Raw genomic sequence first — 24281 nt, forward strand, 5'->3', positions numbered from 1 at the left:
TTCATATGTTTATTTATCTTATGTATTCAGGACTGAGAAATCTTTAAGAAAAAACACACCCCAGATCCCATAGATTACAGATCAGACCTGAGGGATTAATTGACCCTCAAAACATCAAAGTGGCAATGAGTTGAAATCAACATGCTTTTTTCTTTCTTGCATTCATCATGTTTCTATTTGAACACAGGTTTCTTGAAAAGCAGAATATGCACCCAGGTTTTAAGAAGATGGCTCTCTCTTTAGAAGATCTGGTTATTTGTCTTCCATTTATAGGTACACAGTAGGATCTGTCAAGTCACAGTTTTCAATGTGTACGTGAGATTGTATGCCAGGATAAACTTTCTGCAAGGGCAATAGAGTGCCCAGTTTTTCTCCCTTCTTGATAGAACCTTTATATTTAATTGGCTTAATGTAGAACATTTTAATACAGAAACCTAAAAGAAAAGAAGTAGTAAAATTATTCATTATCTGGGTTTTAGTAGCCTTTAATCAGAAATTGTAAAAAAAAAAAAAACCAGAAATGAATAAAAAAATACAAAAAGAAAGGAAGGTTGATTAAACTCAATGAGGGAGTAGAAGAAAATGACAAAATCATATCAGAAATGAAGATTAAAATTACAAGATGCCTAAGGAAGAATAGACTCAAATGAGTGTTTTAAAAGGCATTGAAGAATAGCAGAAAAACACCAGGTAACTGAGAAAATTGACCCAGGACAATGTCAACTCTGAGACAGATTCCAATAAAACTATTAGACTTTAAAGACAAAGAAAAATGGAAATAACAGGCACAAGAATACAAATCTTTTTAAATATCAAAAGAAAAATTTAAAACAAGACCCATCAAATAGAGAAATAGAGATAATACCATTATATTACCATAATTACAACATAAAATAATGACAGTGTTTGGACCAAATATATGAGTTGTATCTATAAATGTTAATTCATATAGGAAAAAGATTTTCCTATTGGCTTGGAAAGCAAAATGCAATTCTATGCTGTATACAATGAAACAGTAATTGAAAAGCTAAAAATTCAGGACTGGAAAAGATTTGCCATGTAAATGGAAGGAAAAAGGAAAGCAAGGATTATGATGCTGTTACCAGAGAGTGAAATTCAGGCGAAAAAGCATTGAAACAAGATAAAGGAGGACAAAGTATAATGCTAAATCCAATGAAGATATGATTACCCATGCACTAAATAACACAGAAACCATCTATATAAAGGAGAGAATACAGGAGGTACAAGGATAAATAGATAGAAACCCAGTAGTGACAGAAGACTTCAACACATTTGCATCAGTGAAAACAGGTCAAGTGGACAGAAAACAAAAGTAAGGCTATAGAATTGTCCTGTCCAACACAGTAGCTGCTACCCAGATGTGGCTAGACAGTGCTTGAAATAGCTAATCTGAATTAGATGTGCTTTAAGTATAAGATACACACTGGATTTTGAAGACAGTACTCCCCCAAAAGTAAAATATTACTAATTTTTATATTAATTGCATTTTGAAATAATAATTTGGAAGTATTAAGTTAAATGTGTTGTTAAAATTAATTTCACTGTTTCTTTTTACTTAATGTGATTACTGAAAAGATTGCATATGTGGCTTTTATTATACTTCTATTGGACAGTACTGCTATAGAAGATATATGGAAAATTAATAAGGTGCATTTTATGTACATATATTAAACAAAAATATGTGCAAGACCTCTACATTGATACTAATACAACTCTAATTAAGCTACTAATACAACAGTGTAAGAAGACCTAAATGAAAATTTAACAAGCTCATTGACTGGATGACTTTCATTACTTTTAAGATATCAGTTCTTCTCGGTTTGATCCTGTATGATGAATGCAAACCCAAAGTCCCAGCAAGATTTTTGGTGGAGATCGACAAACTGATTCTGTAATTTATTTGGTAATGCAAATAACCCAAGAATTGCCAAGACAATCTGGAAGAAGATCAAAGTTGGAAGATTTATACTATTTATATCAAGATGTATTTTAAAGCTATGGTAATTAAGACAGTGCAGTATTTGTGGAAGATTGACAAACTGGCCAGTGAAACACAATAGAAAGACCATAAACAGACCTATGTATATTCAGACCCTGATCTATGACAAGAGATACTGCAGTGCGGTAAGGAAAAAATGGTCTTGGCAAGTTAATGGTACTGAGTCAGATGTCGATATGGGGGGAAATTTTGATCCCTATCTGATTCCTTATACAAAAACCAATTCCAGATGGATTATAAATCTGAGTATGAATGATGAAGCAATAAAGCTTGTACACAGAAACGTAGGGACAATACCTTTATGACTAGGGTGGGCAAATGTGTCTTAAATGGGTAATAAAAATGTGTCAGCAGTAAAGGAAAATATTACTAAATTGGACTGCATTAAAAATAAGAATTTTTGTTTATTAAAAAACATTAGAGGGGGCTTCCCTGGTGGCGCAGCGGTTGAGAATCCGCCTGCCAATGCAGAGGACACGGGTTCGGGCCCTGGTCTGGGAAGATCCCACGTGCAGCGGAGCAAACTGGGCCCGTGAGCCACAATTGCTGAGCCTGCGCGTCTGGAGCCTGTGCTCGGCAACAAGAGAGGCCATGATGGTGAGAGGCCCACGCACCGCGATGAAGAGTGGCCCCCGCCTGCCACAACTAGAGGGAGCCCTCGCACAGAAACGAAGACCCAATACAGCCATAAATAAATAAATAAATAAATAAATTTAAAAAAGAGAAACCTTTCATTAAAAAAAAAAAAAAATTAGAAAAGTGAAAAGGAACCCATAAAGTGGGAGAAGATATTTATAATACATATATTGGACAAAGGACTCATATCCAAAAGACACAAAAAGCTCCCACATACCAATAAGAAAAAGGCAAAAAAGCCAGGGCAAAATACATGAATAGGCACTTTGCAAAAGACAATATCCATGTTATCAATAAATATGAGAAGGGGCCCCATATCATTAGCCATCATGGAAGTGCAAGTTAAATTTAAGTGAGATACTGTTACATACTCATCAGAATGGCTGAAATGAGAAAGGTAGCTAGATAACACCAAGTATTGTGTATGGAGCAACTGGAACTTTCATACACTCCTGTTGGGGCTGTGAATTGGTACCACTACTTTGGGAAACTGGATGGCAGTACCTGCTAGCACTGCAGATACGTATACCAAGTAACCCAGCAACTCCACTCCTCCAGCGTTCTGCCAATTGCTGAGTATATTGATTCCAGTTATGCATTCTGGTACCGGCGAAATTACCACAGGGTGGATATGTGGATGCACTAGGTCAACTGTAAGATGGACCCTAGGAAAAAACTATGTTGATCACCTGACCCTAGAAGCCCCTAGTCTGACTGATGGACCACAGTGGCTTTTTGGGTCTTTAGAAATTACTGTCAGTTTTGAGCGAGTGTCTTCTCCCCCAGTATACAATCATCCTGCTAAAAGGCTGCAGGTCCTTTTGGGGATGGCTAGAAGTAAGGGTTACAGTATAAATTTTTGGCATTGTAATAGGGCCCTTCCTCAGAAGGACTCAGCCTCCCTTTCATTCAAGGGGCTCTGGGACCGTGAACTGGCTCAAGTCTGGGAATGGGTTGATGGTGTTGGGAGGAAGGTTTTGAGACCCATTATTGTCATGATTGAAGTCAGAATTTTGTTTATCAGACCTAGAGTGTTTCCATTTATACAAATCAAATAAGGCTTTAGTAGGCTGCCCATGTCTTCAGTTCTAGGTCACCATGATTAACTAGACAATGCCACGGGTCTCTGCTTCTGATGGATCTGATTACTGCTTCAGCTCTGCTCCCTGTTGGATAACCGTGCCAGCCTTGGCTGCTAAGTGGGCTGCATTCAATGGCAGTAGTTCCTCTTGTCATTTCAGGCCTAGAGAGGATAGCCACCGGATAGCTCCTCAAGGATGTGGGCTCCCTCACCAAGTGTTTCTCACAGCCTTAGTGAGAGGAGTGTCCTCCGGATACACTCCCAACTGGAATGCATGTTTATGTTCATGAAAAGAAATGTACAGAGAGTTCATAGCAGCATTTTCATAATCGCCTGAAACTGGATACTGCCCAGATGTCCGTTTAGAGAAGAATGATTAAATAGGTGAAGATATATGCATACAATGGAATGCTCTGCATCAATAAGGATGAAGGGACTTAAACTACATGCAAAAACATGAATGAATCTCACAAACCTTATGTGGAGTAAAAGAAGCCCCACTCAAAAGACTGCATGCTGTTTAATTCTATTTAAATCATTTTCAGAAACAGGCAAAGCTAATATGTGGTGGAATAGTAATCACCCTTGCTGGGAATTATGACTAAAAGATAGCACAAGGGGTCTTTGGACTGCTGCTGCTATTCTTTTTCTTGATCTGGTGTAACCAACAGGCTACACTGGTGTGCTCACTTTGTGACAATTCATGGAGCTGGCCATTTTTGCTTTGTGCACTTTGCTGTGTGTATGTTCTACGTCAATAGAATTAAAACAACCAAACAATAAGCCCAGTACCTGGAGTACCAGGAGACCCAGCTTTACCTAGAACATAGAGCATTTGAAAATAGTTCACATCAACTCTTGCAGAAATGCCAACATTTTCGAATTGTGGGATTTTGGTGAATGAAAGCGTCTATTCATTACAGATAATACTGTAATGCTAAAGTGATTTTGCTTGTAGATTGTTAAGCAAAGCCACATGGGCCTCAGGAAGAAAGCCCTTCAGTCAACTATAGAGTTAGGTGGGGAGTGTATGCATAAAGAAGATGACTTCAGGGAAAGTGGTGGAACATCTTTGAAAATGCATGGGCTGTTTTAGTTTGGTACCCTTGTCCTTTAGGTCCTAGGTTTTGTCACTTTGAAGAAAGAATGAAACGTCTTTGTATAGAATACAAATTAAATAAATAAGCATCAAACATCTCCAGTATGTGCTACAGGTATATACACCACCCCTTACCTCTTCCAGAGATCCGAACACCATTATTGATGGCATTTTTGTTTTTATAAGGTTTCTCCTGGCCCACAATCATTCCGGTGAAAGGTGCGTACACAGTAGATCCATCCGAGCACAAGACATCCACACCCCGGTGGAGCCTATGATTTCCAGGATGTAAATAAGAATGAACAGACTGAGGAACTGCCCTGGGAATTTTATTGCCCAGGAACATGGTGTTAGCCCACTGTTCCCAGACCAGGGTATCAAAAATTGAAGCTGCTGGAACATGTTGGAATGTCCCAGGTTTTGTCACTCTGTTTACCCAATTTTCACCTCCTTCTCTGCAGGTTGTAATAACCATGTTATAAAGGTTAAAACATTTAAGATAGTAAAACACAGGAAGCCTTTAAAAATGTTAGCCATTATTATTATATGGCATTTTGGGGAAATGAGGCAATCCGTGTAAGTAAATTTTATAGATACCTGAATCTTGACCCCTGCAAGACCACTTAGAAAAGAGATGACTTTTTATGGGAACCTATTATAAAAGAATCATATGTTACCCTAGTCTTACTTTTCTCCCAATGATCCATAAGTCATTATAAACATCATTTATTGTGTACGGTTTTAATATAGTGAGTGATACCTCCTGCATTTATTAAAGTGTGTGGAGCACAAACACAGAATGATCCCAGGTTGTGAGATTTCTTGTCTCCAACAGTCCTCACTGTTGACACTATGCCAGTTCTCCACCAGCCTCTTCTCCCTTCTAACGGTCTACCTGAAAGTCAGATTCACTAGGATTGTTAGCATTATGTGTAAAGCAACATTGAGCAGATTCCAAGTGAGGAGCCAGTAAGTTATTGTATGAGTCAAGTGCATAAAGTTTAGGGTATGAACTGAGTCTTAATTTTGGCAATTCAGAGGCTATTTTCCCCTATATCCTGTCTCTTAGCCCTATTCCAGGTATGTGAGGTTGCTTTGTAAGTAGTATCTGTGTGAGTGAGAGTTGTTCTTTGATTAGGATAGAGATCAGTGATACAGTTGGACACATGGCTATTTCATCAGAAAGTGGCACTCCCAAGGTAGTACTGTGCACTGTTGAAAGTTCACAAGTGTGTCCCTCACTGTCTGGAAGAGATTACCTGCTTAGGGCCAGCCTCTGGTGTTCACCTCCCAGAGCCTGGGTCAGTAACACCATGGTTTGATGGGAAGAGGATCCAAAAGCCTGAATTCTAGACCAGCCTTCACCACCTCCAACTGTGTTTGGCAAGTCCCTTCGCCCTTTGGTGCCCCAGTTCAAGTTCCTCATCTGTAAAATGGGACAGTAATGTTTGGCTTTCACCTTGGAATAGCCAGGTGAGATGAGTCAACGTGTGAAAACATTGAGAGAAAACACTGCTCTCCTCTCTCTTGCCCTTGTTCAGTGCTCTGTTCCTAATTCAGAGCCCAGAGTTGACGCCCTGTTCTTGGAAGTTGCTCCAAACATGGTAATGTAACTGGTTATATCTGAATTTTCCTGCTGTCGGAAGGGAAAGGATGGTGAGCTCTTGAAGAAACTTCGGGCAAGGACACTAAGCAAAGACATTAAGAGCCAAAAGAGGATATGGTTATGTGTGAAACCCTGTTACCTTTGAGCCGTGTACTGTCCACAGCCGTGGCTGTCACATGTCCTGATCTCATTGGAAGACTTGCCAGCACATATAGTAGCCCATGGCCCAGCCAGTGCTAAAAAGGAGAAACAGGAGAAGCACATTTCCTGACCACATAGTCCCAATCTCTACTATCCTTGTGTCTCCCAGTAGATTGAAAAATTCTGTTTTCACTATACTTTCTCTCTAATTTTTCTGTAGTTTAAGGGGTGGTCTTCCTTTAACTCCTGATTCAGCTATAAAATGGGCTTTTCCCCTGGTCACAGAAGTCTGTTTTATGACATGTAGAGTATTTGTGTGTTTCCTTATAAGCATTTACCTTTATCGTTATAGTTTGTTTCAGATTATTCATTAAACAATGGTATACATTGCGCTTTTCAATTTTTTTTTGCTCATGACTTGGCATGGGGACCACTATGTTCAGGTTAAACAAAATAAACAGCATGGCTCAAAGAAATAATTCTAGAAATTCTAAAGTAACTTTGAAATGTTCTTTATTGCTAGTCATGATAATCAAATCCAAGAAAATGTTTGAATTAAAGCAGAAGCAGGGCTTCCCTGGTGGCGCAGTGGTTGGGAGTCTGCCTGCTAATGCAGGGGACGCGGGTTCGAGCCCTGGTCTGGGAAGATCCCACATGCCGCAGAGCGGCTGGGCCCGTGAGCCACAATTACTGAGCCTGCGCGTCTGGAGCTGTGCTCCGCAACAGGAGGGGCCGCGATGGTGAGAGGCCCGCGCACCGTGATGAGGAGTGGCCCCCGCTTGCCACAACTAGAGAAGGCCCTAGCACAGAAACGAAGACCCAACATAGCAATCAATCAATCAATCAATTAATCAATAAAAAAATAAATCTTTAAAAAAAAAAAAAAAAAGCAGAAGCAAACTCTGCACTAGCAAAGTTTATTTAACACGAAATCTCTTTCATATTTGCAAACATAGAAGAGGAGATTCTTAGAAATAAGAACATGTCAAACTAATTTAGCCTAGAGTGGAGTGAGAAGAGAAAGTGGAGAAGGGAGTAAAACAATTATTTGAAAAATTATGAAGCAGTAAAACATGGAGGAGGGCGCTGGCTCTCTTTGTGTATTTTGTACAAACTTTGTTTTTAGTGTAACTTCTCTTTAATAGAGTAGGCACTTGATAAATGTTCATTTGAATTAGATTTCCTGGATTTCCAATTGTTAACGTTCACAGAGAGATGCGTTAAGAAACTCATCCTTTTACCTCAGTACAGACTAACAAAAACAGAAGCAAAAGCAAGAATCTGCTAATTTGGTTGTTGATTTTATTTAAAGATATTTTGCTATTCATTAATATATGTGTTATGAAGAGAAGCTACAGAATATGGCCATTAAGCATATTCTTGAATATACCTCTAAAAGGTGGGTTTCATAAGTCTTATACCTTGGAGCCAAGCTTCAAATCTCTTTGGCAACTAATATCTATCCTTCAGAATTGAGACATATATTAGACAGTTTATTAATTTATTCATTTTCTCTTCTGCTCTGGCAGTTCCCCTTGTCCTAATCCATACTAGTCTCTGTATCAGGAGTTTTATAAATCAGATTCTTATGCAAACTTTTTATTTTCTAATTTTGTTCCGATTAAGTCCTAGATTAAGACAGAAAGACTTTTCTATTTCTCTCATGAAAGAAACAGAACATTCAGGTGGAAATCATTGAGGACCACCCCTCTCCCCCGTGTATCCTTCCTGTTCCATTCTTAATAACCAAATAGACAAGTTTCTGTTGTGATTGTGATGTTAATGACTTTTAAATCTATCCTTGAAATCAGTTTTCAAAAGTCAGCCAAGATTCTAAAATTGTAATTTTGACTTACCAGGTGAAATCAAAACAGCCAGAAGGAGGATTCCTGTGGAAAACATTTGGCTTTGGTCTCCCTTAGGATGCTTCTTCCTCTGATACTTAGGATTGCCCCTACGCTCTCTTTGAAGAATACTCAAGTGTGAATTAGTATTTTCTAGCTATTTAGCCTTAGAATGCTGCATCTCTCATATCTTTAATTTGGTATGAGACACACAAAACAAATATGAGAACGGGTGGAGTCAGATTCTAATATTCCATGGATAGCTGTTTGGCTCACATGTAGGACCTATATAAAAGCTTTTGTTCTGATGAAGCTAACTTTATTGGAAATGCTGACTAAATATTAACAGAAAGTGATAAGGCTGGGTGAAGAGTGACTCTTCCTGGGCTGTGACTGGTGGGAGAATATCCCGTGAAAAATTGAATGCTTAGTACCATCTTCTAGAAGATCTACCTTTCATTTCCTGGGTAGGACATATTTCAGAAAAGACCATTAATAATGTATGACCCTCTATAACATATTCTTTAGTATATATCCCTTGGGTTTTTTTGGATCATCAGTTCAGTTATGTTTCATCTGTGTAATGTTTGCAAATAATTTTACTATTTTGATAAAATTATATTTCTTTCCTTTAAATATAGGATTTTAAATGTTTGCTTGTTTGTAACAATGTAAAATTAACAACGTCCAAAGTATCCATAAGTAGAGGAAAAGATGACTTAGGATAGAGTCATACAATGGAGTATAATAATAACATTTGGAATATAATTTAACAGTTCAAATGAAGGCAGTCTGTTTTAAAACAGCTAGATCTACTGTTGAACACTTTTGAATTAAAAAACTACTTTTAAAATGTTATACACAGGATTAAATTTAACCACTTATTAAATTTTGAAAGCAAATGTATTATCTTTGTGAATAGCTGCATGTATAGTAAAAATACAAAACTGTGCACAGACTAACTCTAGGATAATAGCTACCTCTGAGGAGGGAGAGAAATAGAATTGTGAAAGGATATGCAAAGTGCTTAAACTCTAAAATACTTTATAAAAAAGAAAAAGATCAGAAGCAAATATGTTAAAACGTTAATTTATTAATTATTGAAGGTCAGTACATGGGTATTTGTTATATTATTCTCTTTACTTTTCTGTATATTCCAAACATGTATTAGCACCTCTGCCTTTTTATGCTTAATATTAATTGAGGCCCTGGAATTTTCTATGGAAGCATCCCTATTTAAGTAATTTGTCAGGGTCTGCAGGAGACTGAGATTGTGGCCCTGGTTCTTTACCCCTCCCTGCATCAGCGCCCTTGCTGTGTCTCACTAGGGGCAGAGGAGCTTTCCCAACCTTTGATTTGTAGTTCAGTGATATGACTTGCTTTGACCAATAAAACGAAGCAGAAGTGGCAGTGTGTCCGTAGAGCCTGAGTCCTACAGGGTCTGTGTCTTTCCATTTGCCTTCTTGTGTTCTGCCATCGCTGTGAGGAGAGGGTCCCCAGACTCACCTGCTGGCCTCAGGAAGAGAATGCAGGTCACATGGAGCCGTCACCTCAGCCAAGTCAGCCCCCTGAAGCCAGCCTAGCATGCCCCACAAATGTGTGAGCAAGAATAACTGGTTGTCATTTGAAGCCGGTGAGTTCTGGGATGGTGTGTTAAGGAGCAGTAACTAAACAATACCAGTTAGAGTATATACCACTTTTTACTTCACACACAGTCTCTCAAGGAGGCATCTCGTGTGTAAAGTGCGGACTGCCTATTCATTTACTGTATCAAAGAACGTGAGTCTCTGTACTAGAGGAAAAACAGTGCCAACAAATCCAAATTGTCTTTTTTCCTTTGGGTTGCGTTCTGTTTGGTTTAAACATGTATGCGTTTTAATCCGTCAAAACGTAAAATCAAACACATGTTCACATAAAATGTATAAATGCTTAGATTTGTGGGACTGTGTCTGGCAACAGTATCACAAACCATAAGGTGATACTATTAAATCCAAATATGGTTTTTCTTTCTTGGGATCTCTAAGAACAAAAGTGAGGAATTAACATATGGAATTGGGCTGGTGTTTTTAACTATAGTGCCACGCACTGTGTAGTGCAGCGTATGTGTCAGGCACTCTGCTCACTGCTTATCTTATTTCGTTCTCACTAGAGCCAGGGACAGAGGAGGGCTGGGTCTCCCAGGAACGGACCTACCTTAGTATCCTCCCTCCAATGCAGTCATTGGTGGGGAGCAGCCAGATGGAGGCATGGTCTTTGGTGCAAGTGAGGTGGTGGATTTCAAAGCACAGAAGCTGGGGACCTTGGTCAATTACGCTCCCTAGGGGAGGCCCTGGGAGCAGCATTTTCACGGCCACCAGCTCCACATTGCAGTAATTTTCAGAGCAGTTTTAAAAATATAGGTTTCGTCATTAATTTTCACACACGATGTTGATGATGTTACTACCAGCCCTATTTTGAGGATAATGTTCGTGAAGGTGGGAAGTGTGAGATTTGAAAATCCCAAGGAAATGAGAATTAGATCCCAGTTTTCTCCAAAATCCATATTTTACCACCTGCATCATATTGCTTGTTCAAAAGAGCAACTGTCCCTCAGTCAGAATCTTAATCTCCAGCTGAATATCCTAAGAGCCCTAGCTCACTGATTGCAGAGTGAGGACCTCGAAAAGTTGAAATTGGGATGAAAATATTAACAATAGCAATAACGGCAGCCCGCAGTTACTGAGTGCTTGCTATTTGCTAAGTGGATCATTTTATTTACGCCTCTTGAGTTGCAGGTACTATTGTAATTCCCATTTTCCAGAGGAGAAAACAAAGGCACAGCTTGAGTAGGTAAATTCACTCAAGATCATACAGGGAGGAAGTAGCAGATCTGGGATTCAAACCTATGGGGAAGTGGGTAAGTTTTGCTGTGTTAGAATCATCTAAAGACATTCTCTCTTAGGCATCTGTCATTTATCCAGAGCACTGGTTCTCACCCGGGGTGGTTTTGTCCCGTAGGGAATTTGGCAATGTCTAGAGATATGTTTGGTTGTCACAGCTACAGGGGTGTTGTCGGAACATAGTGGATAGAGGCCAGGGGTGCTGCTAAACATCCTACCAGGCACAGAACAGACCCCACGACAAAGAATTATCTGGCCCCAAATGTCTGTTGTGCCAAGGTTGCAAAACTGTGATCTGAGGTATACCCAATATTTTGTTTGTAACTAGAATTAAGAACATGTTGAATTAAATTTGTCTAGGTGATTACTGACCGGTTTAAAAACATCACGATGGGCATTAGCATATTAAACCTGGACTATATTCCTTAATTTACATCAGAAAATCACCAGCTCTCAGTATTTTTGAACACAATAATTAAACTCCATTGTGTCTAGGGAAATAATAAGGGAATTAAAGCAGATATAAGCTAGCTAACTGAACATTTGTTCTGAGCAAGGCTGGCAAATGTCCATTTTGGAATAGGATCCCAGGGCCAGAAGGCACTGCCATTGTTCTTTGTGTATAATCAGTGATTATGAGGAATGATCAGATGGTTGCTACACATTAGAGATCTTTTGACTAGAAACACTTATCTGTTAATAGACAGCTTTTTAAATTTATTTATTTATTTATTTTTGGCTGCGTTGGGTCTTCGTTGCTGCACCCAGGCTTTCTCTAGTTGTGGCGAGCGGGAGCTACTCTTTGTTGCGGTGCACGGACTTCTCGTTGCGGTGGCTTCTCGTTGCGGAGCACGGGCTCAGTAGTTGTGGCTCACGGGCTTAGTTGCTCCGCGGCATGTGGGCTCTTCCCGGACCAGGGCTTGAACCTGTGTCCCCTGCATTGGCAGGTGGATTCTTAACCACTGAGCCACCAGGGAAGCCCAGTAGACAGCTTTGAAGGAGACCTGTATCTTCTTTGAGCTATACTTCATAAAGATGTACATGTGGAAGTACAAATTCTTACTGGGCTACAATTACTGACGGGCATTTAACTCTTGCCAGAAGTAGTCAGCTCTCAGCATTGTAAGTTGATCTCACATTTCTCTCCTACCCACCCCCACCTCCTGCCACCTCCACTGCCCCATCCCAGGCCTCATGCCTTGACCATTTTACTTTTCGTAGTACTTTCACCAAAGGAAGGGAGGCTCAGGATGAGGAGAAATTCAAAACTGGCTATAATTCAAATTTGAAGGCAGTGGTAATAAAACTATTTTTCCTATATTTTACTATATTGAGATTTACTAAAAGTTACTTTCAGCACATCATTCTCATCTCTTGTTAGAAAAGCTTGAGATAAAGGAATGTAAGAGCTCACCCAGTTGCAAGGCTCAGTTGTTTCCTCCTGTCTTGTCTCTGCTTCTCTGTAACTCTGTCTTCTGCTTCCGACGAGGTAGGTAGTGAACTTGTGCTGAAATATCAAAGTGATAATACTGGCCAAATTGCAGGAGTTTATGAACAAATTGATTCTGATATGTTAATATTTTGTGTTCGTCTTGGTCTGTTCAGGCTGCTGTACAGGTCACCATAGACGGGGTTGCTCATAAACAGCAGAAATTTCTCTCTTACAGTTCTAGAGTCTGAAGTCCAAGATCATGGTGCCAGCCCGGTCAGTTAGCATATAGATTAAAATCTATTTATCATCCTCGATTGAGGTGAATTTACCTTAATCCAGAGTCTGGCCCTTAGTTTTTTCATTGTCTAATACTTAGACTCAGGGAGAGTGATTCAAGTTCATCAAGTTACAGGAAGCCAAATGCACACAGAGATAGATAGGTAGGTAGGTAGATAGATAGATAGATAGATAGATAGACAGACAGACAAATAGATGACTTTCAATGGAAGTGATTCCTCTCTAATGGGAGAATATGCTCCCTTTTTGGTGTTAAAACCCTTGGGAAAGTGGTTTGATGAATGTGGAATGAGAGCAAAAAGAGGTAAAGAATTTTAAGGGCTTTTCCAACCAACTGTGTGGTCCGTCTGAAGTCTCTCCTTTTCTGTGATAAAATGGACTAGAAAATGTTTCTGTCTTCAGTGACACCAAATAGGCCCATAAACATCTTGCTCCTTGATTCCCTTTCTGGCTCCCTTGGCCCGTGTTTTTCAACCAGGAGTATCTGGAGGTGGGCCAGGTAACACGAAAAGCCACAGGATAAACATGGTGACACAGGTTGTCAATATTTCTTTAGGATTTGGAAATGGGGCAAAAGGAAGAGGCATAACAACAGTATACTTTTGTATATATTTATATACATATAAATATAATGTGTGTTTTTATATCTGCTAACATACTTGATCTCTTTTAAATTGAGATTTCATTCACATATCTTAAAATTTACCCTTTTAAAATATATAATTCAGTGGTTTTTAGTATATTCATAAAATCATACACTCATTACCACTAATTCTAGAACATTTTCATCACCCCAGAATGAAAAACCTGACACATTAGCAGCCACTCCTCATTCCGTACTTTCCCCAGCCCCTGGCAACTCTTAGTCTACTTTTTCACTCTATGGACATACCTGTTTTGGACATTTCGTGTAAATGAAATCATAGAATATGTGATCTTTCGTGTCTGGCTTCTTTCACTTAGCATAATGTTTTCAAGGTTCATCCATGTTTTACCATATGTGAGTACTATATTTCTTTTTATGACTGGATGATATTTCGCTGAATGAATATACTACATTTTGTTTATCCATTCATCAGTTGATGGACAGTTGGATTGTCTCCACTTTGGGCTATTATGAATAATGCTGCTATGAACATTCATGTACAAGTTTTTGTGTGGACATATATTTTCAGTTCTCTTGGGTGTATACCTAGGAGTGCGATTGCTGGGTCATATGGTATCTCTGTGTTTAACTTTTAGAGGAACTGTTAAATGGTTTTCCGAAGTGGCTACATCAGTTTACATTCCCACCAGCGATGTTTAAAAGTTCCAGTTTCTCTACATCCTCACCAACACTTGTTATTATCTGTCTTTTTAATTATAGCTATTCTAGTGGATGTAAAGTAGTATCTAATAGTGGTTTTGACTTGCATTTCTCTCATAACCAAGGAAGTTGGACATCTTTTCATGTGCTTATTACCCTTTTGTATGTTTTCTTCATCTGTTAAATGTCTATTTAAATCCTATTAAAATCCCAGTTTTTAATTGGATTATTTATCTTTCTATTGTTGAGTTGTAAGAGTTCTTTATATATTCTGGACACAAGATCTTTGTGAGATAGATGATTTGCAAATATTTTTTCCCATGTGTGTTGTTTTTTCATTTTCTTGATAGTGTCCTTTGAAGCATAGAAGTTTTTAGTTTTAATGAAGTTAAATGTATCTTTTTTTTCCCCTTTGGCTGCTTGTGCTTTAGATATCATATCTAAGAAACCATTATCTAATCCAAGGTCATGAAGATTTATGCCTATGTTTTATTCTATGAATGTTATAATTTTATCTCTTGCATTTAGGTTTATCTATTTCGAGTTAATTTTTTAATATGGTATGAAGTAGAGGGTCCAAATTCATTTTTCTTTTGTATGTAGATAGTTCTCTCAGCATTATTTATTAAAAGGACAATTATTTCCCCCATTTAATTGTCTTGGAACCCTTGTCAGAATTCATTTGGCCATTCTGGACTCTCAATTCTATTTCGTTGATCTATATGTATATCCTATGGAAGTATCACACAGACTTGATTTGTAGCTTTATAGTAAATATTGAAATCTGGAAGTAGGAGTCTTCCAGCTTTTAATTATTTTTCAAAATTGTTTTGGTTACTCTGGATCCCTTGCATTTCCATATTAGTTTTAGAATCATCTTGTCAGTTTCTGAAAAAAATTGAAAGGCAGTTGAAATTTTGAGAGATTGAGTTGAATCTGTAGATCAGTTTGGGGATTATTGCCGTTTTAGCATTATAAAGTCTTACAGTCCTTGAACTTGGGGTGTCTTTCCATTTATTTAGGTCCTCTTTAATTTCTTTGAATAAGTTTTATGGTTACAGGGTACATGTCTTACACTTCATTTGTTAAATGTATCACTAAGTATTTTATTCTTTTTGATGCTATTATAAATGAAATTGCTTTCTCAATTTCATTTTCAGATTGTTCATTCCTAATGTATAGAAACACAACTGCTTTTTGTATATATATCTTGTATCCTGTGATCTTGCCAAATAAGTTTATTAGCTCTTGTAGGTTTTTTTTGACGAAGTCCTTAGAATTTTCTATATACAAGGTCAGTTAATCTGAAAATAGTCTTTTTATTCATCTATTTACTGCCTTTTGTGTTCAGTAAATATTTTCTATTGTACTTTATAATTTCCTTGTCATTTCTTTTACTATATATTTTTGAGTTATTTCCTTAGTGGTTCCCCTGGTGATTATAAATTAATTTACAACAATCTAGTTCAGATTAATACCAAATTAACTGCAATAGTATACAGAAACTTTGTCCCTATATGGCTTCACTCTTTCCCTCCTCCTTCGTGCTTTGTCTTATAAATTATACCTTTATACATTGTATGCTCATCAACATACAGATTTGTAATTATTGCTTTCTTTACCTATGTATTGATAGTTACTTTTACCAGTACTCTTTATTTTTTCATGGAGAGTCAAGTTACCGTCAGGTGTCCTTTGATTTCAGCCTGAAGGAGTTCCTTTGCATTTCCTGTAGAGCAGATCTGCTAGGAACAAATTCTCTCAGTTTTTGTTTACCTAGGAATGCCTTAACTTCTCCTTCATTTTTTGAAGGATAATTTTGCCAAGTACAGATACAGAATTCTTGGTTGGCAGTTTTTGTCTTTCAGTGCTTGCAGTATTTTTCTTATATGTCATACCACTGCCTCTGGCCGCCATGATTTCTGATGATAAAATCAGCTGTTAACCTCTTTGAGAATTCCTTGTATGTGAAGAATTCCTTCTTTCTTATTGCTTTCAAGAATCTATTTTTGGCTTTGTCTTTTGAAAGTTTGATTATGATGTGTCCAATCTTTGAGTTTCTGAGTTTATCTTACCTGGATTTTGTTGAGCTTCTTGGTTGTGTAGATTAATGTTTTTCATCAAATTTGAGAAGTTTTCAGTTATTATTTCTTTTTTTAAAAATTAATTAATTTATTTTTATTTTTTATTTTTTGGCTGTGCTGGGTCTTTGTTGCTGCGTGCAGGCTTCCTCTAGTTGCGGTGAGTGGGGGCTGGTCTTTGGTGCGATGAACAGGCTTCTCATTGTGGTGGCTTCTCTTGTTGCAGAGCATGGGCTCTATGCACATGGGCTTCAGTAGTTCTGGCATGAGGGCTCAGTAGTTGTGGCTCATGGGCTCTAGAGCACAGGCTCAGTAGTTGTGATGCACTGGCTTAGTTGCTTCTCAGCATGTGGGATCTTCCTGGACCAGGACTCGAACCCATGTCTCCTGCATTGGCAGGCGGATTCTTAACCACTGTGCCACCAGGGAAGTCCCTCAGTTATTATTTCTTTAAATATTCTTTCTGCCCCTTTCTCTCTCTCTCCTGTCCTTCTGGGACTTCCATTATGCATATATTGGTATTCTTGGGGGTTCCCCACAGGTCTCTAAGCCTCTGTTCATTTTTCTTCATTCTTTTTTCTTTCTGTTTCTTAGATTGGATCATCTCAATTGACATATCTTCAAGTTTCCTGATTCTTTCTTCTCCCTGCTCAAATCTTCTGTTGAGCAGAAGAGAATGTTTTATTTCAGTAACTGTGTTTTCCAACTCTAGAATTCTTATTTGGTTCTTTTACATATAATTTCTGTTCTTTATTGAAATTCTCTATTTGGTGAAACCTTGTTCTCATACTTTACTTTTTTATACATGATTTCCCTTAGTTCTCTGAATGTTTAAAGTAGCTGATTTATAGTCTTTGTCTAGTATGTGCAATGTCTGGTTTTCCTAAGGGACTGTATGTACTGGCTGTTCTCTGTGTGTAGTCCCTACATGAAATCGTGTGCCTGTATCTGGCCATCAGAACCATGACCCCAGGGGAAATGCTTGTACCCATGTAGGATGTAAACATCCTCCCTCTTTCTATCTACTGTGAGCTAAGGGCAGAGGATCAAAGATGAGGGGGCTACTCCTCACAACTCATTAAATTACAGTGTCTGCCTTCTCTGCTTACAACCACTAATATTTACCTGAGGTTGCTCTCAAGAACACTTGTGAACCAATTGATTCTCTATCTCTTGCATACCTTTGTAGCTAAAAGAGAGTGGTAGTCATCTATACAAAATAAAATAAGATCATTCTAGCCTGTGAGATTTAAATTGGACTTGAACTTTTACTGAAAAAACTGTTCTTTATCTCACTGGGTACAAATATGCAATCAAGGAAGACCTGTTCTTTATTTAAATCCATTCTTTTCAAATGAGAGTCTCTTGGTTTTAAAATCCTGCCAGAGAATTTTGTGTCAGAACTGACCATTTGATTTTAAGGTTCCAGAATGTACTAAGCCCAGTCAATATACAGTCCTCACTCTATCAAATACGTAGAGACCCACAGTGGGCATATTTCCTCACCCAGTTTCACCATCTGCTAGTACTTTGACCAACAGAAAGCAAACATCCCAGGGCCACCTAGGGAAACAAAGACTTGGATTACCCCAAGCCATGGTAAACAGACGTGATTGGCCCACTGAGCTTTGAACCCTGAAATTGCACCACACACAGACATGGTCAGAGCATTGCCAGAGGTTATAACACACACATTCTTGGCGCCATTGTTCGGATTGACTCAGACCAGCTGAACATCTTAAACTGAGTAATAAATGGATTATGATAATGGAAGAAATGATGGTCTCCAGTTCGGGGACTAAATTGTCTGTCTAGCTACTGATACCTCCTAAAAAAGGAACTGTCTACATGAGTGACTGTCAGAGTTACAGTATTGCTTCACTGTTCAATGACTCAAGTTCATGTTCAGTGAGTAGTTTGTGCAAGGCACTCAACTAAGCGCTGTGAGAATGTTAAGATGAGTAGGGAGGCAAGCAAGCCAGGAAAGACTGAGAACATGGCAGGGGTCAACCCTGGATGTGAGAATGAGGGTGAGTGCAGGCCCAGGAGGAGTGAAACAGGTGTGGGGAGTGTTGATGGTCTTGAAGTTGGCCAAGCCCATGAAGCATTTCAGAGGGCCTTGGAAATCAAGACTGTGCGTGTTGATTTCCCACTGTGTTGCTTGTTTCTAACAATAAAGATGAAATTTAAAAATTTCATTTGACCCTAGGGAGATCTGGAACTGCTCCAGGAAGACTCATGTTGGATGCTGTGAGAGAGGATAGGGAAGTCATTGTTGGATGTTTAGATATTTGTGCAAAGACTAGATATACTTGTGTTTTTATCTGTTTTCAAAGTTTACTTTTAAATTGTTTCATCAGAAGTTATATCGGAGATATAAAACTTTTTTTTTCTGTTATTGCTAAATAGAAACTATCAAGGAAAGGAACTTGGTTGGACCTGATGGACATAAAAGACAGAGAGCATGACCTTCAGAGTAGATGACTCTAAGGAAACCTTTGCCAGACAACAGGGTAAACAGAACTTTTCAGGGAAAATGTAACAGTGCTAGCCTAGAAGTATCTTTTGTAATTATGAATTCAGAAAATTTGTTTCTGCTGGAGATGTTGTTTTCTCTCTGCAATTAACAAAAGGGTATCCATTTGTATTAGGGTTCTCCAGAGAAACAGCACTGGTAGGGTGTGTGTGTGTTTGTGTGTGTGTGTGTGTGTGTGTGTATACACAAAATAACAGAATATATTTTTTCTATATATAGAATATATATATATATACACAAAATAATCCTCTGTATACTGTATTCTAAAGAGAGAGAGTATGTGTTATTTTAAGGAATTGGCTTATGCAGTTGTGGAGGCTGGCAACCCCAAAATCTGCAGGGCAGGTGGGCAGGATGGAGACCTAGGGAAGAGTTGATGTTACAGCTTGGAGTCCAAAGGCAGTCTGGGGGCAGAATTCCCTCTTCCTTGGGGGACCTCCCTCTTTTTTCTCTCAAGACCTTCAACTGATTGACTAAGGCTTTCCTACGTTATAGAGAGTAATTTGCTTTACTCAGAGTCTACTGATTTAAGTGTTAATGTAAAAAGTACCTTCACAGAGACATTTATATGGTCTCTGACCAAATACCTGGGTGCCATGGCCTATGCAAGTTGATATATAAAATTAACTATTGCAACATTGTAGCACCTTTGCTTCAGGAATAAAAATTTAACCCCATGCTTTGACTTCAAGAGTTGAACCAGAACAGAAGCAAAGCTTGGGATGCCATGGGGGCTTTCATGGGACTTCAGGAAATTTCATTTTGTTGGTTTAATTTATGGACGCTTTATATACCCAAGTACAATCTCATTGAAAACTTTCCTTACGGTCTGTTGAATTTAAAACCTTTGATGAGGAGTTAGAGGAGAAATAAGACATAATGAAAATGATGGAGCCAGGGAAGAAAATCCCTAATTCCCACATTTCATTAGCATGTTTTTCATTTTGTGAGCACTCTGCACGTCTCTTTGTGTTTTACCAGTGCCAAACTGTACAGAAACAGAAGGGCTGTGAGACAAGAGCAAAGAGTGGGTGCTGTAGAGAGCAAACGGAGAATCCCACAAGGGAATGTACATTGAGGTTAGCCTGCAGCCCCCCACGTTTTCAATAGCAAATAGCAAATGATAAGCTGTTCCAATTTATCATTTAAGAGCAATGTTAGTTAGAAGAATTTCTGGCCTGTAATTTTTTGAAACAAAAACCTGCTAAATGAAAAGCAAATCACCTGCCAAATGACTTCCTGTTTTTGTTGATCATTATCAAATATTCTGAAACATCTTTTTATTAGTTTGTTCCTTTCTCGCCAAAACCTTGTAAAAAAAGAAAGAAAGAAAGAAAAGAAAAAATGTTACTGTGCCAAAATTAGAAGGCTTACACATGGATCCTTTCGTGACTGAGGGGTCTTCATTCCTTGGTGTGTTTCTTTTAAAGAAAACAAAGCACCTTTTTGTTTTCAAGTTTACTGCCTCATTTGTCCCTGCTCCTTGTTTGTGCCAATACTGAAGCTCAGACATGTGAAGCGATGCCTGTCTGACTCCTGAGAAGCTGTCCTGCATCCATTCTCCTATCTCCAAGGACGGTCTCCCTGGGCAATTACTAATCCCGGGTCTCTTGGAATCACAGGAGCTCCAGGACTGAATATGTAGGGTAAATGTTTTCCCTTGTAAGTCTCACATTCACCTAATTCATGGAATGCCCAAAAGCAGAGATAGTGCTCTCTTCTGCAAGAGACAGAAAATATGGGGAGTTGGAGGACCTAATTATAGTCTTACCTGAGGATGTGATGTGTGATGGTGAGGGGTGGTCTGGAACATGGAAGGAGAATAAGTGGCAAGAAAGAAACATTTTCAGGTGGGGACAAGGTATGTTGGAGCCCATGTAGAAGAGCCTCAATCTTCTGAGATGAGATGCGTAGAAAATGTGAGAGTGGCAAGGAAATGACCTCGAGTTTGAGATTAAGCATGGTTTGTACTGGCCATGGGAGCTGATAAATGGGAAATGAAGGAAAGGATTGCCAAGCAGCTGGGACTCAGGAGGCCAGTCTCTGTGATGCTCCAGGAGTGTCCAGCTGTGCAGGAGTGGGAGAAGAGGACGCGATAAGCAGAGGGAGGCCCCAAGGTAGCTAAAGCATAGAGTCGACAAGCTTGATCGGAAGGGCTGACCATGACATCTAGGCTGGACAGAGAGGCAAGAAAGAAGCCAGCTGGGAACTGGGAGAGGTGTGAGAAACTGAAGTCATGATGAGATGAGCCATGACAGGACACGTCCATGGAACGCCTTCCTGCCTCAGCCACCACCCTGCATCCTTGTGCGTTTGCCTTTTCTGATCACTTGCCTTTCTTTCTACTTCAGTGCCCTTCCCATTCTTTAAGGTTCAGTTCAAGTCCTGTCTGCTCCATGAAGTTCTCCTAGCTCTTTCTAGGTTTGTCAGTGCCCCTTCTTGAGACTCCCTCCCAACTTTTTTTCTGGGACATTTAAGTTCTTTCAGAATTATAGTCATATATTGTATCCATCGTGTACATCTTAACTTCCTTGTGAAGATGTGCGGCCTCTCGGGATAAGAACTGTCACATGCTGCTTTTATTTTCCTAACATTACACACTGTTTGAACCCAAATATGCTTAATGTTTCAAGTATAGGTGGATTTCCAGTAAATAAATGGCATTACCACCATATACTTGAGACTACTTGGTGGATTTTGTCAGATTTTTTATACTGGAGAGTTTGCAATATGCTGTCCTGGTCACTCATGAGAAGTTCAAAATATCTGTCAAATAATTCTTACTTCCAATATAATTTCTCTCTCTGAACCATTTTGATTCCAATAAAATATTCATGGGAGAGGGGATCCCAAGAATATTTGCACAGCTATTAAATTATGACAAAATCAGAAGACCTGACTTTGTCCAGACATTTTATATTTCCTTGGATGAAAGATAGAGCAAGTTTGCTCTTTCTTTTAATATAGTGACCAGGATCTTGCAACAAATGAATATTAAATGATAGGTTATGATAGAGAACCGTTGGTGTGTTGTACAGAAGACAACTTCACTGTGTGGACCGAAAGGTCAGCTCTGTCTCTAGCTAGCTGATGGGCTTGGACAAGACACTTCCTCTTTCTCCTGTTTCCCTATTCAGGAGTTGCATGGGTGGACTTTGGGCTTAAACAGTGCAGAGCTGTTGGAACCGCTGCAATCAGCAGGTCTGCATCGCCACAATGTGGTCTTCCACTAGTGGACGCCATGGAGCAGACTTCAGAGCCTCTGCCTCTGCCCCCGGGAGCAGCCGGCATGCCTTTCCCATCTGGACTGACGCATTTGGGTCTGAAATGGAGCAGGATTATGAAAGTCATTGGTATAATTCGATTCCATCAGCTCTTCTAAAGGTCTTCCTTGGCCCTCTGGTTTTGAGTCATGCCCACTCTGGAAGCTTTGCAGTTTTGCCACCACAGCCTGTTGCCATTGAAACAGAGTTTATCCTTTGTGGAAAATGCCGATCCTTCTAATGCCTTGCTCTCTTTCTTCATAGGGCAGTTAATCTTTTTCTACATAGTAAAGCTAGGTTTCAGCCTCCCTGGGCTCCTGGATTGATTTTCACAGGCAAAATCTTAGAAGTAACTTAAATTGTAGAAGTTCAGAGCAGAGGGAAACCTTAGGAATCATTCCAGCCAGATGCTCTTGTTTTACAGAAGAATGTCCGGTCCAGAGAGGAGAAGTGATTAGTCCAAAGCCACACAGCCTCTCAGGGAGTGATTCAGGGCTGGAGCCCAGGGATAATTGTGAAGCAGAAGTAGAACCAAAAAGGGACCCTCAACCAGGTGGTTCCCCTTATCTTTCATTAACTGTCCTCTCAGGCGCCTTCAGTGATGTGGAAGGTATGTGATTTGCAGCTTGCTTTAGTCTGTTTTTGTGTAAATATCCTTCATTTTACCTTTATTGGCAGCTCATTATGTGCCAGGCGCTGGGCTAAACTCCCAAAATGCAGTATGTCTCATTTAATCTCAGGCTTATAAGGACGGGCTCTGGAGCAAGCAACCTGGGCTCAAGTCGCAGCTGCACTTCTCAAGGGCCATGTGGGTTGGGACAAGTGATATACCCTGCTTGCACCTCACTTTCCTCTGCTGAACTTGGGGGATAATTATAGAACCTCTTTCTATTTGGTGAGATAATGCAAACAAGCCGCTTAGCACAGGACCTGGCCCATAGGAAGTACCCCCAGAAATGGGAGCTATCGTTTTTATCAGTCTTAGGCATTAGTTGTCTTCATATTGACATTCAACAAAACAACCATCTAAATGTTCTATTTCTCATTTATAATGTGAATGAACTATTGAGTGTGTATAGCTATCAATGTGTTAATAACTGTATTGTTTTCACTTCATCATACCAATAATGTTTTTGTGAGATGAATACATAAAACCAAAATGATATAATTATCCTTAAAAAAATCTGTTCTTCAAAAACAGCTTATTTTCTCACAGTGCCTTTCTTTACCCTCAAATTCTAAAAGAGAAAAACAAAAAGAAGAAAATATTCCAGGTAAAGGGCATCATCACACTTCTTTCTGATAGTTGCTTTTGTTTTTTCTTCTAAGGATTGGCACTGTGTTTATGGCTCTGACCAAATATCCCTTTTAGCTTTGGGATTATGTACTTTCCAATCTGTAGGAGATAATCACAGTTAAATTTTTTCTTCATAGAATAGGACAGCGAAGACTTGGATCCCCCATATTGGTTAATGTGGCAGTGTTGCCCAGAACCATGCATAATGATAGACCCACGTGTTTACAAGTTACGTAAGGCTTTGCCTTGTTGACAGCCATCAGAGTTAACACCTCACAGCTCGAGGATTCTGCTTGATTTCCCCGTGTCCGGCTCGGCATTCAAAGCAATAGCTGTTTGCAGCTTGATGCATTTTAAACCTGAAAACTGGGGTTCTAGATATAAATAGTACGAACAGTTGGACAACAGCATTACCAACACGGTGAGATCACTTCCAGGAAAACACTGCAGTGTAGCAATGGGAATAACATCTGGCCTTTCAACAGTTGCATTTGATTTAGACTTGGACATCCTACATGAAATAGAGGCTGTATTTATTAATGACTTCAGTTTCCGTGCAATCACTCACTTTAACTTGCAAAGCAAGACCTCCACAGCCTATTCGTTAAACCTACTATGTTAGGGTATGGATGCAAAGCTCGCTTGACTTAGCAATTGCTTGCTTGCCTGTTCCTCCCTGCCCCATCCAGTCCCCCTTCATGCCACGACAAAGGAGTACAGACAGAGGGGATCCTAGGGAGCCTAGTTTGTCTTTTTTGTTGGT

At 39.2% G+C, this 24281-nt stretch overlaps 1 protein-coding gene across 1 annotated transcript; it reads right to left on the bottom strand.

Moving 5' to 3' along the window:
• On the bottom strand, nt 1–8695 carry LECT2 (leukocyte cell derived chemotaxin 2). The gene is made up of 4 exons (XM_007172186.1): nt 8440–8695; nt 6582–6678; nt 4972–5108; nt 1–434 (listed from the first exon to the last, which is right to left on the bottom strand). Exons 1-4 carry the CDS (start codon nt 8483–8485, stop codon nt 268–270), a joined length of 447 nt encoding a protein of 148 aa, XP_007172248.1. The 5' UTR covers nt 8486–8695; the 3' UTR covers nt 1–267.
• Nucleotides 8696–24281: the final 15586 nt, after the last annotated feature.

The sequence above is a fragment of the Balaenoptera acutorostrata genome, chromosome 2 (genome assembly GCF_949987535.1).
Source record: "Balaenoptera acutorostrata chromosome 2, mBalAcu1.1, whole genome shotgun sequence".
Taxonomy (NCBI): Eukaryota; Metazoa; Chordata; class Mammalia; order Artiodactyla; family Balaenopteridae; genus Balaenoptera; species Balaenoptera acutorostrata.